Source organism: Acinonyx jubatus, chromosome A2 (assembly GCF_027475565.1).
Source record: "Acinonyx jubatus isolate Ajub_Pintada_27869175 chromosome A2, VMU_Ajub_asm_v1.0, whole genome shotgun sequence".
NCBI classification, from domain to species: Eukaryota; Metazoa; Chordata; class Mammalia; order Carnivora; family Felidae; genus Acinonyx; species Acinonyx jubatus.
The window spans coordinates 55,199,517-55,213,375 of NC_069383.1; the positions used below are offsets into that span (position 1 = coordinate 55,199,517).

The window sequence follows — 13,859 nt, forward strand, 5'->3', positions numbered from 1 at the left end:
TTTAGAAAAGTAACAGCTCTTTCTTTTCACTCTATACAGAAAATTCTAAACACACTAAAAAGAGACCAAAACATGAGGACAACAGCCTGTGCCTTTTTAAAACTGTAGTGCAACAGAGAAAATAAGTTAATACTTATCTGACTTCTTTAATAGTTCTATACATGCTCAAGCTTATAACTAGTATTCATAGATTCTGTACATAAAGTGATTGATTTTTGAGACTTTTTTTCTTTGTCTAGAACAGTATTTTTCAACTTTTTTTTTTCTTTTTTGGTTGTTTTTTTGGTTAACAAACTCCTTTGAGACTCTGATGCAGGCTATGGATCTTATCTTTAAAAAGTACTCATCTCAACACTTCTCTGATGACTATAAATGGACCTTAAATTTAGAGGTAGAGGTGTACTCTTGAGTCCTTTGTATGCTCGACTAGCATATTACACATTTTAGAAGAATTTTACTTGAGTAAATCAAAGAAAGTGTCTTTCTTTTATCTTTGGTTCTGTCATCTACCTTGGTAAAAATTAACATGGAGAAAGGAGAAGGGTTAACTCTTGGCTATCAGAATGTGGAGTTTCTGTGAAGATTCCAATTTTACTGGAGGAGCAACTTGAAATACATGAGAAAAACTGTGGGGGTGTTGTCCCACACATTTCACAAGAATCTGATCAAAATTTTGTGATGTTTGCATTTCTCTTGCTTGTTTGGCATATGCTAGGTTTGTGGTATAATTTAGTACTGGTTGCTCCAAATGTTTTAATTTTTTTCTAGGTTAATGTCACAAGGCCTTCTGCAAATATGAAAATATATATAGAATTTTACAGTTTATAATTAAATTTAAAAACTCCAGTTTTAAAACAATTTCATCACTTGAAGCAGTATTTATTTTAGAATATTTGGGAAGTCATTTGTATGAATGGGAGCCTGGGTTAAGCATACCTGAATGACTTTTAATGACTCCACATTAGCCAGCACATTACCCAATACATATGTTACTCCTTTTTTCAGTTACAACATTTGTAAATCTGTCTTGGTTTCTGCGTGATACAGCTGTCAAGATCTTTTTTTATCTTAACCAAAGAAAGGAATGATGCATCAGTAAGTGGGTTGCAAATGGAACAAAAGAGTTATGATAAACACCCTGAAAATAAAGATAGCAGGGATGATTCAACAATGAGAGACAATCTGTGTAGATACCAGCCAGGGTCTAATCTTCCCATATACTGTGTGTGTGTGTGTGTGTGTGTGTGGTGTGAAGGGGAAGACTCAAGGGCTGTGGGGAAAATGTGCTATTGCTGGAGCAGCTGTATTTCTAACTCTTTCAAGTTGTAACTGGGCTGCGTACAAGAACTTTTGAGTGTGGGTGGGCAGAAAAAACCCAGCTTCATATCAGAATGTGAACGAGGAACCATGTACCTATGTATTTTTGTAGTGTTAGGAGGAGGCAAATAGCAAGTTGTTTCCTATGTGAACAGCTCAAAAGTATCTTAACCATTTCCAGTTCCAGTTCCAGTTCCATCTTAGCAGGATAATAGGTTAGCCGAGTGTGGGCTATGGAATCAAACAGATTGATTTCTGTTGTTTCATTGGTGTTTGACCTTGGGAAGTTTCTTTAATTACTCTGTGCCTCACTTACCTCATTCAGTAAAATCTGAATAATAATAGAATGTATCCTAATGTCAGTAAGTAAGTTAACACCTATGAGGCTCAACCACAGTGCCTGATAGGTGAGTGCTCAATGAGTGTGAACTTCTTTTTAGTAGGTCTAGCTTTTTATTCTTGATCATATTATTGTTACTGCTGCTAACAGGAACATTCCATTTTATTTTATTTTATTTTATTTATTTTTTAATCTTTATTTTTGAGAGAGGCAGAGACAGAGAGCGGGGGAGGGGCAGAGAGCGAGGGAGACACAGAATCCAAAACACACTTCAGGCTCTGAGCTGTCAGCGCAGAGCCCGATGCGGGGCTCGAACTCAGGGACCTTGAGATCATGACCTGAGCCGAAGTCTGAGGACCAAATGACAGAGCCACCCAGGCGCCCATTCCATTTTATAATGGAAGACATTTACCTTCTCTTTGTTATTTTGGAGGTTTTCTCCTTTCCCTATACTTGGGAATCCTGATGACCTTGTTGTTATTCTTGATGACTTTACTTTTGCTCCTGCCTTCCTTTGGTGTCCTGTACCAACCATCTGTGAGGGTCAGGCTTTTTCTTTTTGGCTACCATGTCTCTTATTAACCCTTCTCTCCTCAGGACACTTAGCTCTAGGAAACTGGGGACTACAGGAATTTAAGAAACTAATGTGGGCAAAAATATAATTCTGCCTGAATGGGGCCATGGAACTAGGAATTTAAATTTGTATCTCTTTTTGAGGTTTTCTGAGGATATGATGGTGGAATATTTTTTCCTTCCATCCTAAACTGTTTGCTAAGGGCATATTACATTCTTTATTGTTTGAGTGTTTTCCAATATTTTTTTCTTCTTTTTTATTTTTCTTTCTCTCTGTTTTCATTTCTGCTTCACAGTTGTCCAGAATGTGCTAGGAATTTAACGACTTCAACCTTTTTCTCAGCATCTTTTCTTGACTTTCAACTGGGCAGAAAATATTTTAGTCATGTATTATATTACTGTGATGTAGGTAAAGTTGATGATCAAACAAAGTACCTCCATTCAATAACAAATTTTACTTGGCATGTTAAGAATAGCATTCCATCATTCTGTCACTTACATCTACAAATGAGTTTACTAGATCATATTTTTCCCTCAGTCTAATATGTAACAATAATTGCATTCATTATAATTTTTCACACCTACTTGTCTAACTTTTGCTTTTCTGAAATCTCAGTAAACTTCTTTAAGTAGAACCTCAAGTTGAGACACTGGGTGGCTCAGTCGGTTAAGTGTCCCACTTGATTTTGGCTCAGGTCATGATCTGTCCTGAGATTGAGCCCCATGTGGGACTGTGTGTTGGGCGTGGAGCCTGCTCAAGATCTTCTCTCCCTGTCCCCCTCCCCTGCTCTCTCTCTCTCTCTCTCTCTCAAAAATACCTACCTACATACATGAATGAATAAATAAAATCTTAAAAAAATAGATCCTCAAGCAGTTTAAAAAGAAAAACATTTTAGTATGATTAAACTGAACCTTGATAATTAAGTACAAATCATTAATAAAATATGCCCAACAAACTCAGTTACATTGGTGATGCTTTTTGGCATATTTCCACAGACATTTTAATCAAAGATACTATGCTTTTGTCCAAGAAGTGTGTCTCTTAAAAAATTTTTTTTTTCGCTTGGAATATTTCTGTAATTTTGCCCATGAAAAAGCATCCAAATCCACCATACTTGTATATATGAGTAAACACTAAAGGAAAAACAGATCTCCTACCTTGGGCTGAATTCAGTGTTCTTCCAGTGGTGTGGATGTAGAAAATATTTTTAGAGTGTGGCTAGTTAGTTTTACTAGACTAGGTAACTGCTGCCAAAACTTTGGTTTGATTCTCACAATGACCCAATGTACTTCTGCGAGCAGTGACTGCAACTCAATTCAGCTAGTCATCTTCCTGAATAAATTGTGGACAGAGGTCCTCGGGGTGATGATGGAGACTGGAGTTAGACAAGGGTATGAACCCTAGAGCTCAGGTCTCAACAAATTACTGAATTTCTTTATGCTTTAGTTTTCTTTGTTTTAAAGAGAGATAATATTAATAATAAATACCATTATAATGTTGATATGAGGACTAATGAGATAATATACATAAAGTGCTTATCTCATACCTACCTGGAAAATTTCAAAAAAAATGTCAGCTCACTAGAAGCAGTTGTTTAAAATGGTTTTAGGAAAACCCAAAGTGCACTGGGTCAGAAGTGTGTGAAAGCTCATATATTTGCAGTATTAAGGATGCTGTTTTTACTTTCTGGCACATAAAGTTATTCAGTGGAAAGAGAATAAGGTTAAGAAAGTAGAACTTAGTATAAACTTCTATTTAATAAATCTAGTCTTAGAATAAAAGGAAATAGCAGCAATAGCAGAATCCCAGTAGCAAAAGTAAAGAGTGAAGGGCAAATATATCCCAAATCCTGGACTAGCAATGAGGATACGTAACATGTTACAATGGACAAAGCACAGTGCTTGGAGGTAAGATATGTGAGTGTTTGCTCTCTCATCAACATATAATGATGTTGGGCTGGATGTTTTCAGGGTTCTCTTTGGGGTGTTACTTAATGCAAATCTGAAGAATTGTCTTTTACGTGGAATAAATGTTTAAATAGTATTTAAATATTTAAATGGGTAGTTTAAGTAGTAGGCTGAGTAATGGCCTCCCAAAGATGTCCGTGTCCTCATTCCTGTAACCTGTGAATATGCTGCCTTACTTATCACAAGAGACTGTAGATGTGACTAAGAATCTTGAGATGGGAAGATTATCCTGGATTTTCTATGTAAGCCCAATGTAATCACAAGGGACCTTATAAGGGGAAGAGAGGAAGGTCAAAGGCAGAGAGAGATGTGCCAAAGGAAGGCAGAGGTCAGATAGATGTAGGCCAAAGAACATAGGAAGCTTCCAGAAGATGGAAAAGAACAAGGGACAGATTTGTCCCCAGAGCCCATAGAAACTGATTTTAAACTTTTGACCTCCAGAACTGTAAGGTAGTAAATCCATGTTGTTTAATCCACTAAGTTTCTGGTAGTTTGTTTGTTACAACAGCAATAGAAAAGTAATACAAACTTTATCAGTGTGGTTTTGCTAAAAGGAGGCAAATTGTGTTACTTGTACTATATAGAGACATTTGGTGATCCACGATTTATATATATGTGTGTGTATATATATATATGTGTGTGTGTATATATATATATACACACACACACACATATATATAATATTATATATATATAATTTTGGCTTTTAAATGAACTTTGAAGTTTCTGCTAATTCTTACTAATGGTAGAAAAATTAATAAAGGCTTGAAAACTACTGTGTCTCCCAACACCTCTTGCCCTTATTCTTTCACTTCCAATTCTTCCAGCTTCCTCCCTTTACTAGTTCTTATGAGTGAGCTTTCTAATTAACCTATGATTCCACCTCACAAATGTTTTATAGTAAGAGCTCAGAATTAAAACAATGAATACACAGGTGGACACTAATGGGAACTATTTTCATACAATAGGTAATACCCAAAGAACTTTGTGTATATTATGAAACCACAGACTAAAAACCAGGTTAGTAGCTATGACCTAAGTTGACTTAACACAGAAACACACTACAGCCTATTTTAAAATAGTAGGATATAAAGTAGATTGGTTGGGTTATACAACAGACGTAAATGGCATTTGTTTGTTTTTTTCTTTTCACTAACATTTGTGCCATACCTTATCCTTGTTAAATTGTTTGTATTCCATGGGTACCGTCATTAGTATCTCAATTATTTTAAGACTCAATTTTAAACTTTTAAGTTGTGGCAGTCCCAAAGCAGCTAGTCTCTACTTACTTTCTGCCTTTATTAGCTGATAAGCCCACAGATCCTTATAAACTGTTTGAGACACCAGTTCTCAGCATGGTTGCTTGTTCTGGTGAGCAGTGAGTTTAAGAGAATGCTGCCTGTGGAGCATCCTTTAAAATCTTTCATAATAAAATACAAATAAAAATTAGGTGGCACTATTAATTAGAAAGGAAAGTGTTCTATTGACATCTGTAGGTATGACCATAAGATTGGTGTTGATAGGTTCAAGGGGAAAGTGGGCACTGCAGGTATAGGTATAGGTATACCTTGGAGATATTGTGAGTTTGGTGCCAGACTACTGCAATAAAGCAAATATCATGATAAAGTAAGTCAAATGAATTTTTTAATTATATACTGGCTTCACAGTACATATAAAAGTTATGTTTACACTATACTGTAGTCTATTAAATGTGTAATAGCATTATTTCCAAAAAATGTATGTACCTTAATTAAAAAAATACTTTATTCCTAAAAAATGCTAGCCATCATCTGAGCTCTCAGCAAGGCACAATCTTTTTGCTGGTGGAGGTTCATGCCTTGATGTTGATGGCTGCTGACTGATCAGGGGGGTGGGTGGTTGTTGAAGTTGGGGTGGCTGTAGCAATTTCTTAAAATAAGATAATTTTGCCGAATAGATGGATTCTTCCTTTTATGAACGATTTTTCTGTAGCATTTTACCCATAGTAGAACTTTTTTCAAAATTGGAGTCAGGGGCACTTGGGTGGCTCAATCGGTTGAGCATCTAACTCTTGATTTTGACACGGGTCATGATCCAGGGGTTGTGGGATCGAACCCCACATAAGGCTACAACCATGTTGTAGATAGATGTTCTTGTCATCCAGGCTTTGCTGTTCTACTTACAGAGCACAGGCAGAGTAGATTTAACATAATTCTTAAGGGCCCTAAGATTTTCAGAATGCGAAATGAACATTCACCTTAAAACTTAGTCACCTATTAGCTTCATTAGCTCTAATAAGAGTCAGTCTGTGAAGGCAGACACTGACTTCTCTCTACCTATGAAAGTCCTAGATGGCATCTTCTTTCAATATAAGGCTGTTTCATCTACATTAAAAATCTTTTGTTTAGTAGACATTGTCATTAATGAACTTGGCTACATCTTCTGGAGAATTTGCTGCAGCTTCTACATCAGCACTTGCTGCTTCACCTTGCACTTTTATGTTATGGAGATGGCTTCTTTCCTTAAACCTCATGAACCGATCTCTGCTAGCTTCAGACCTTTCTTCTGCAGCTTCCTCACCTCTCAGACTTCACAGAATTGAAGAGAGTTAGTAACTTGCTCTGGATTAGGCTTTGGTTTAAGGGAATGTTGTAGCTGGTGTGATCTTCTATCCAGGACACTAAAATTTCCTTACGAAGGCTATTTTACTCTCTTATCATTTGTGTGTTCATTGGAGTAGCACTTTTAATTTCCTTTGAGAACTTTTCCTTTACATTCGTAACTTGACTTTGTGGTGCAAGAGGCCTAGCTTTTGGCCTCTGTTAGCTTTCGACATGTCTTCTTCACTAAGCTTAATTTTTTCTAGCTTTTGGTTTAAAGTAAGACACGTGTGACTTTTTCTTTCACTTGAACACTTATGGCCATTGTGGGGTTACTGGCCTAATTTCAATATTGTGTCTCAGGGAATAGGGAGGCCAGAGGAGAGGGAAAATGATGGGGGAATGGCTAGTAGGTGAAGCAGTGAGAACACACACACAACACTTATCAAATAAATTCACCGTCTTAATGGGTGCAGTTTGTGGTGACCCGAAACAATTGCAATGGCAACATCAAAGATCAGTGATCACAGATTGCCATAACAAATACAAGAATAATAATGAGAAAGTTTGCAATGTTGTGAGAATTAAAAAGATGTGACCCAGAGACATGAGGTGAGTAAATGCTATTCACAAAATAGTACCGATAGACTTACTAAATGCCAGGGTTGCCACAGATCTTCATTTTGTAAAAAATGCAGTATCGAGGGGTGCCTGGCTAGCTTAGCCAGTACAGCATATTCTTGATATCAGGGTTGTGGGTTCAGGTCCCATGCTGGGTGTGGAGCATAGTTTAGAAAAATACAATATTGAAGTGCAATAAAGCAAAACACTATAAAATGAGGTATGCCCATATTTGCTAATCTAGGAGGGATTACAGAATTAGAGCCTGAGGTTCTCCTGCTCTGAGTCTTTTAAGCATATCCATATGGTACTGCCCTTTTCCTCCTGCCCACTCTACTCTGGAAACAGAAACCACCAAGAGTTCTATATCCATGTATAATAGCAAAGTAGCCACAAGGCTTTCAGTGCTAATGCTTCTAAACAATACATCTGTCCCCAACCCGCCACTCCTATTTTTATTTTCCACTTAAAACAAAGAGGCATAATACACAAATGGTTTCAGTTTTGTTTTTTATAATACTCTGATCATTGGCATTGTGTACTTTAGAGAAGGTGGCTGTGTCAATAAATGGAAGAAAATACAATTAAAAATAGAGATAAAATCACTAGATGAAATTACATATTTAAGTAAAGAGAAAATGTGACTCAGTTTACCAATACTGTTATTTACACTTAACTTTTAGATAATACATACATTACATAAAATGAAGTACATATAAAATTTAAACAAATTACTTGATTGAATAATAGAAAATGGCTTTAAAAATTTTTCACCCATAATAAAACTAGCTTTTATTTTAATAAGTGGTCATACACTGGTATGCCTATAATTTATTCTGCAAAACTCAAAGCTTGGAATAATGAAATCTTCAGAATGGATCATGTGAAGCATTTCACTTACTGGCAAACTAGAAGATAACTACCTAATCCTGCTGGGAATTTTACATTGTAGTCCTTCTTATCCTCCTAACAAAGGGATATAATGGAGTTTTGGGAAACAGTGGATATTCATTAAGAGAAACATTGAGAGAGAGATTATGAGAGAAAGTCCTATGGTTTGGAGAACAGGACTCACTCAAAGTACTTTGATATGTGCTGCAAAATGCTGAAAGTTCCAAATTATAATCATTCTCTCTACAATGTCTGGCCCAACGACATCTTTCTCTTTACTAAAATCTTTCAATTTAAGTTAACTGGATAATTTTTTCCCTCTTGGAATATATTCCCAGTTTTATAGTAGAAGTTGATAGGAAAATAGGTTGATTTTGCAGAAAACTGTTTTATAAGCAAATGTGACAGAACATTTTTATAAAGGAGGGTTGCAGGCATTATCTCACTTACATGAGTTTAGCAAATTTTTGTTTCCTTTAAAAAATCTGAAGAGAAGATGGTGTGTACACAGAACATGTCTGTACTTGAATAACATGATTCTAGTTATTGATATATGTAATAAAAGAGATCAAAGCAGGCCAAATAATTACTAAGTATTCTTTCTTTGCATTACACAAAGATCGAAATATATGCTAATTCTAACAGTATCACTGCACTGACTGTGCATTTACTAATTTAAAATATATATCTCGATTTCTCAGGAGCTCTTGATGAGTTCCCTGTTCCTTTATTTTTCCATTTTGCAGAACTACTATCAAATCTGCATTCTGTATTGTGGACAGTCTGTGAGCAACCACTAGGCAAGTCCTCCCCTGGCTGGCCTTATCAAGGGCGTGCTGAACCACCTAGAAGAGAAAAGGGCCCATGATTGCTAGCTTGAGTTAGATGCTAATATACTTATCCAAATCAAATTGATAAAGGTAATCTAATAACATTCTTTCTGTATTTGCTTATCCCCAAGGAAAACTGCCCAGCTCTGTGAAATATTCACTGTATTCAATAGGAATCTAGCAAAAGTAACCATAGACACATTAAGACTTTTAACTAGAAAAGCTTTTGTGATAATGAATAAAAATGAGATGGTTGTTTATATATATGTAAGCAGTTCTGAACTCAGAGTCAGAAAGTAGTATTTCTAAACCTAAGCAGAATGCCTAACTTACTTGATTTCTTCTCATAGCATTCATTTATTTTAGTAGAATTTAGCTAGAAAACTGTCCTAGCAAAAATCTCAGATGCAATGGGTTATAATGTTGTATAGAGGAAATAGGAGTGGAGGGTGAAAACCAAAATTTCTTGAACAAATTCAACAAATTTGTTCAAAATTTGTTGAACATACAAAATGTTCATTCCAGTGATGGATATCTCACTTAAATCCTTGCAATAACTCTGTAAGGTGGGTTATTTATTTATTTATTTTTTCATTTTTCTGATAAATAAACAGATTCCAAAAGTCCAGGTCACTTGACCAAGGTTACACTGCTAGTAACTGATAAATCCAGGATTACAACTCAGGCATGTCTGATTCTAAAAATCATGTTTTTCTCTTTCATAACAGACTGTTTCCTTAGAAATCAAAGATAATCATTTGTAAATAGCAATCATGTGGTGGTCAACCACATGTGCTCTTAGATCAGACATCCTCTCTTAAAATTCAGAGAAGTTACTTAACTTTTCTAAGCCTTACTGAGCTAGCCTATCAAATGAGCATGCTAATAATTAAGCTAATTCATTAAGTTGTGAGGATTGAGATAATAGCATATAATGGACACTTGGCAAATATTAAAGATTGTCATTCATTCAACCAGTGTTCATTTAACAAGTAAGTGCCTAGTATGTGCAAGAAACTACTAGAGGACAAGGACATAGCAAAATTAAACATCTGAAGGAGCCTGCAGTGTAGGTCTATTGTCACGTGTCTCTTTGCTTTCTTGTTTCCTTCTCAAATGTAACTAATAGTCTATTAAAGATGGACTAACTGTAGGTTCTGACACTGCAGTGTAGATTACTCTTTTATGCATGCAGATTGCCTTATGAATTTGTTTGGTATCATAAGAATAATAAAATAGGAAGGTTATTTTTCTTGGGCTTTTACCTTGACTGGAGAAACATTTCAAGAATTGGGCCTTTTTGCTAAACCCATTCAAGTGAGAAGACCTTTGTAGAACATGAGCTGCCCTATGTCCCACCTCTTTCCCACTTCCCCACCAGTGTCTAACTTTCTTTTAAAGGCCAAAACCTTAATTAGAATTCGTGACCTATGACTGCAGTTCTCTCCAGGTTTTTCCTCAAGCTGACCTTGATTTCTTCCACAGTACTCCACTCTCTTATTTGATATTATATTCTGAGATGAAATAAAGAGAATGTTACCTTTTCACTCTCATTATCAAGGGCTGAAGTGGCCTCGTCCAACAATAAAATTTTTGGTTTCCGGAGAAGAGCCCTTGCAATAGCTAGCCTTTGTTTCTGGCCTCCAGAAAGCTGTGTTCCTTTTAGTCCAATGTGTGTGTTGTATTTCTATTACAGGAACATGCAATTAAGAAAGCAAGGCTTGGTTATTTAAATTAGCATGGCAACTGTGGGCGAGAACCATCTAAATATTTCAAATTTTGCTTCTCTTAAAAATTTGTGTCCCAACAAGTTCTGAAATCTATTCTTGGCCTTTGTTGCAAATAAATGCTAAACCAGCAGTAAGCACTACCATCTCATTTACATATCTAATCTGATCGCAAACAGCAGACCTTTGCCATTATGCTTCTACAAAGGAATTGTTCGAATTAAAGCATAAGAAAAAAATTATTGGCAAAAAAAGTTCTCAGTAAACACAAATCTTTTCCATTAAATTACATTACCTTCTATTTTCAGGTCAAAACAATTAAAGGAAATCACTGGGTTTCCTCACACTGCCTCTTGCCAAACCTCTATGGGCGCATCTCTCCAGGTACTGGGATGCTGTTCTCAATGGTACAGGTAACTTCCTGACAATAAATAAGGCTGATGTCTGGAGACAGTCTGTTCACCTTTTCAGCCCATAATAGTGACATCTGGCACTCCCAATGTTTCTACAGCCCTCCTATTTACTAATGTCCTCTTCTCCAGTGTTTTCCTCCACAGAAGGATAAAGAAACTACGGGAGGAGTATCCTGAGGCTGTTGTAGTCTGCCAAATGATGACAGTCAGTTCAGTTGGTGCAAGCAGGCTCCCGATTGCTTTTTAGATTGTCCCATTGACTCTACTTCCCTCCGAGGTTTGACACTGCTTTCTACTAGCTCTTGCTAGTTGTCTAACAAATATATACTCCTGGTATCCAGACAAGAATGTGTGGATGGATCTGCTCCACTGGAAAAGCAAGGCTAATTATACAACTTTCTTTTTTTTTTTTTTTTCAATTTTTTTAAAAGTTTATTTATTTTGAGAGACACAGAGATGGAGTAAGTGGGAGAGAAGCAGAGAGAGGGGGAGAGATAGAATCCCAAGCATACTCTGCACTGTCAGCATGGAGCCCCATGCGGGGCTTGAATTCAGGAAACTGTGAGATCATGACCTGAGCCAAAACCACTGGATGCTTAACCAACTGAACCACCCTGGCGCCCCTAATTATACAACCTTCTAAAGGTGGATCCTATAGCAGCATCATTGAAAACATGCAGCATGTGATTAATATGCTATTCATTTTGTCTTAGTGCCTTAGAGAAGCTTGAATTAACTGCCTTTCCCTCCATATCTGACTGCCTTCAAGGGGTACCATTTGGGCAGAGTGGGTATTGAGAGAGCCTGTGACACAGCTTTATGATAAACGTGTCTACTTCACCTCAAAGTTCATTTTTCAATTTAAAATGTGATTTTTTGCTTCATATAAAACAATGGGTATCTCAATTACCACAGCCCAGTAAAAGTGTATTTTCTGAAGTGAATGCTGCCCAAAGAAAACAGACTTTATCACTTCTGTAATTTTATTTAGGACTGTCAGCAGGCTGGGACTCTTCCCTCTAAAATGCATTTTAGGGCCGCCTGGGTGGCTCAGTTGGTTATGCGTCCAACTCTCTATCTCAGCTCAGGTCACGATCTCATGGTTCCTGAGACTGAGCCCTGTATTGGACAGTGTGGAGCCTGGTTAGGATTCTCTTTCACTTGCTCCCTCTCTGCCCCTTCCCCACTCACATGCATACACACACTCTCTCAAAATAAATGAATAAATATTAAAAATTCACTTTATGAAATTTGGAACCATAGGGCAGGATAACAGATAAATCTATGTCACTCATTTCCATACACCACATAGTTCCCATTCAAATTAGAGAATCCAATCCTAAACCAAAAACAGAGAGAGGATTGGGTGGGAATGATAATGGTTTGTAGCTCTTTCTGCCAGTCTAGCTTAAATTGTACATAGATTCTTCTTGTGTAGCTAAAGAAGACACAATACTAGCTTAGAGGTCACTTTGCATTTCTTGGCCTTCTCTGGATTACAGAAAGATATTAGTCTCAAGAATGAATTGGATTAAAATTAAATTCAGATGGTTTTATCCATCTTTAAGCAGAACAGATTATAAATGGGGGTATACACATGGTCTCAATACCAACCTAAAAACATTTTCAGATACTTAAAGTGGAGGTTTTTATTTTTTAATGAAGAACTATAGACTTCTATTCTCCCGTTTAAACTGAAAATTTCAATCAAGTTTTTGGCAATCAGTGGGATGAATGGTGAGTGTCCTGGAATATTCAACCTGTTTATGAGATGCTCAAGGAACAATGGCTCCTTGATAAGAACCTGGGGCTAAAAGCCAGTTGGGTCGCGGAGAGAATATCCAAAAAGAGTCTGATCCTAAACCAACTACATTCTAGAGAATCCCTGCAGGCTCTTGGGAGGAACTTCAGGGTGATTTCAGTGGTTGAAGTCTTACCCAAGGAGTCACGATGTGACTTGACTGAGAGCTGCAGCTACACTCGGTGTGTTTCTCAGAGGATCCCTAAGACCAAGGTGGGGTTGCTTCAACTCCCCTCCTAGGCCAATATTTCCAAATATCTGTAGGTCATCTCCATGGCATATAGAATAGACGTGTTACCCTTAGCGCACTCCAAACTGACTTGCTGTTTGCCCTCCTAGGTTCAGTTGCCAGACAGGTCCACAATCCTTTACTAGAAACCCTTAAGGATATATCCACTTAAGAATTCTGTTTTTTATTTGTCTGTTTGACTCTCTCTCTCTCTCTCTCTCTCCCCGCCCAATGTGGGGCTCAAACTCACAACCCTGAAATCAAGAGTCACATGCTCTACCAACTGAGCCATCCAGCCCCTGTTTGCTTAACATTAGAAAAAAATATACCATAAATTGTATATGCTATGTATTATATATATTTAACACGTGACATGTATTAACACCCCCAGAAACGTCTGGGGAAGCAAGTGGTAATCAAATATATGAGTATTTATGCAGAAATATTGGATTATTCATTCTAAGTAGGATTAATAAAGGCTACATATAGCCTCACATCATTTTGGCCATCAAATATGCAAAATTTGTGTGTCAGGCATGGAGTTTAAGAGCTTTTGGAAATTGGAACTGG

At 36.9% G+C, this 13,859-nt stretch overlaps 1 protein-coding gene across 1 annotated transcript in view; it reads right to left on the minus strand.

The window, feature by feature from the left end:
- Positions 1 to 7,982: 7,982 nt before the first annotated feature.
- ABCB5 (ATP binding cassette subfamily B member 5) overlaps positions 7,983 to 13,859 on the minus strand; it is a 107,972-nt gene continuing 102,095 nt past the window's right edge. Inside the window, exons 26-27 of the mRNA XM_053218319.1 lie at positions 10,660 to 10,806; positions 7,983 to 9,134 (exon numbers count right to left, since the gene is read on the minus strand). Of these exons, the coding sequence (XP_053074294.1) occupies positions 8,937 to 9,134; positions 10,660 to 10,806 (345 nt within the window). The 3' untranslated portion in view covers positions 7,983 to 8,936. The remainder of the gene's footprint in view (positions 9,135 to 10,659; positions 10,807 to 13,859) is intronic.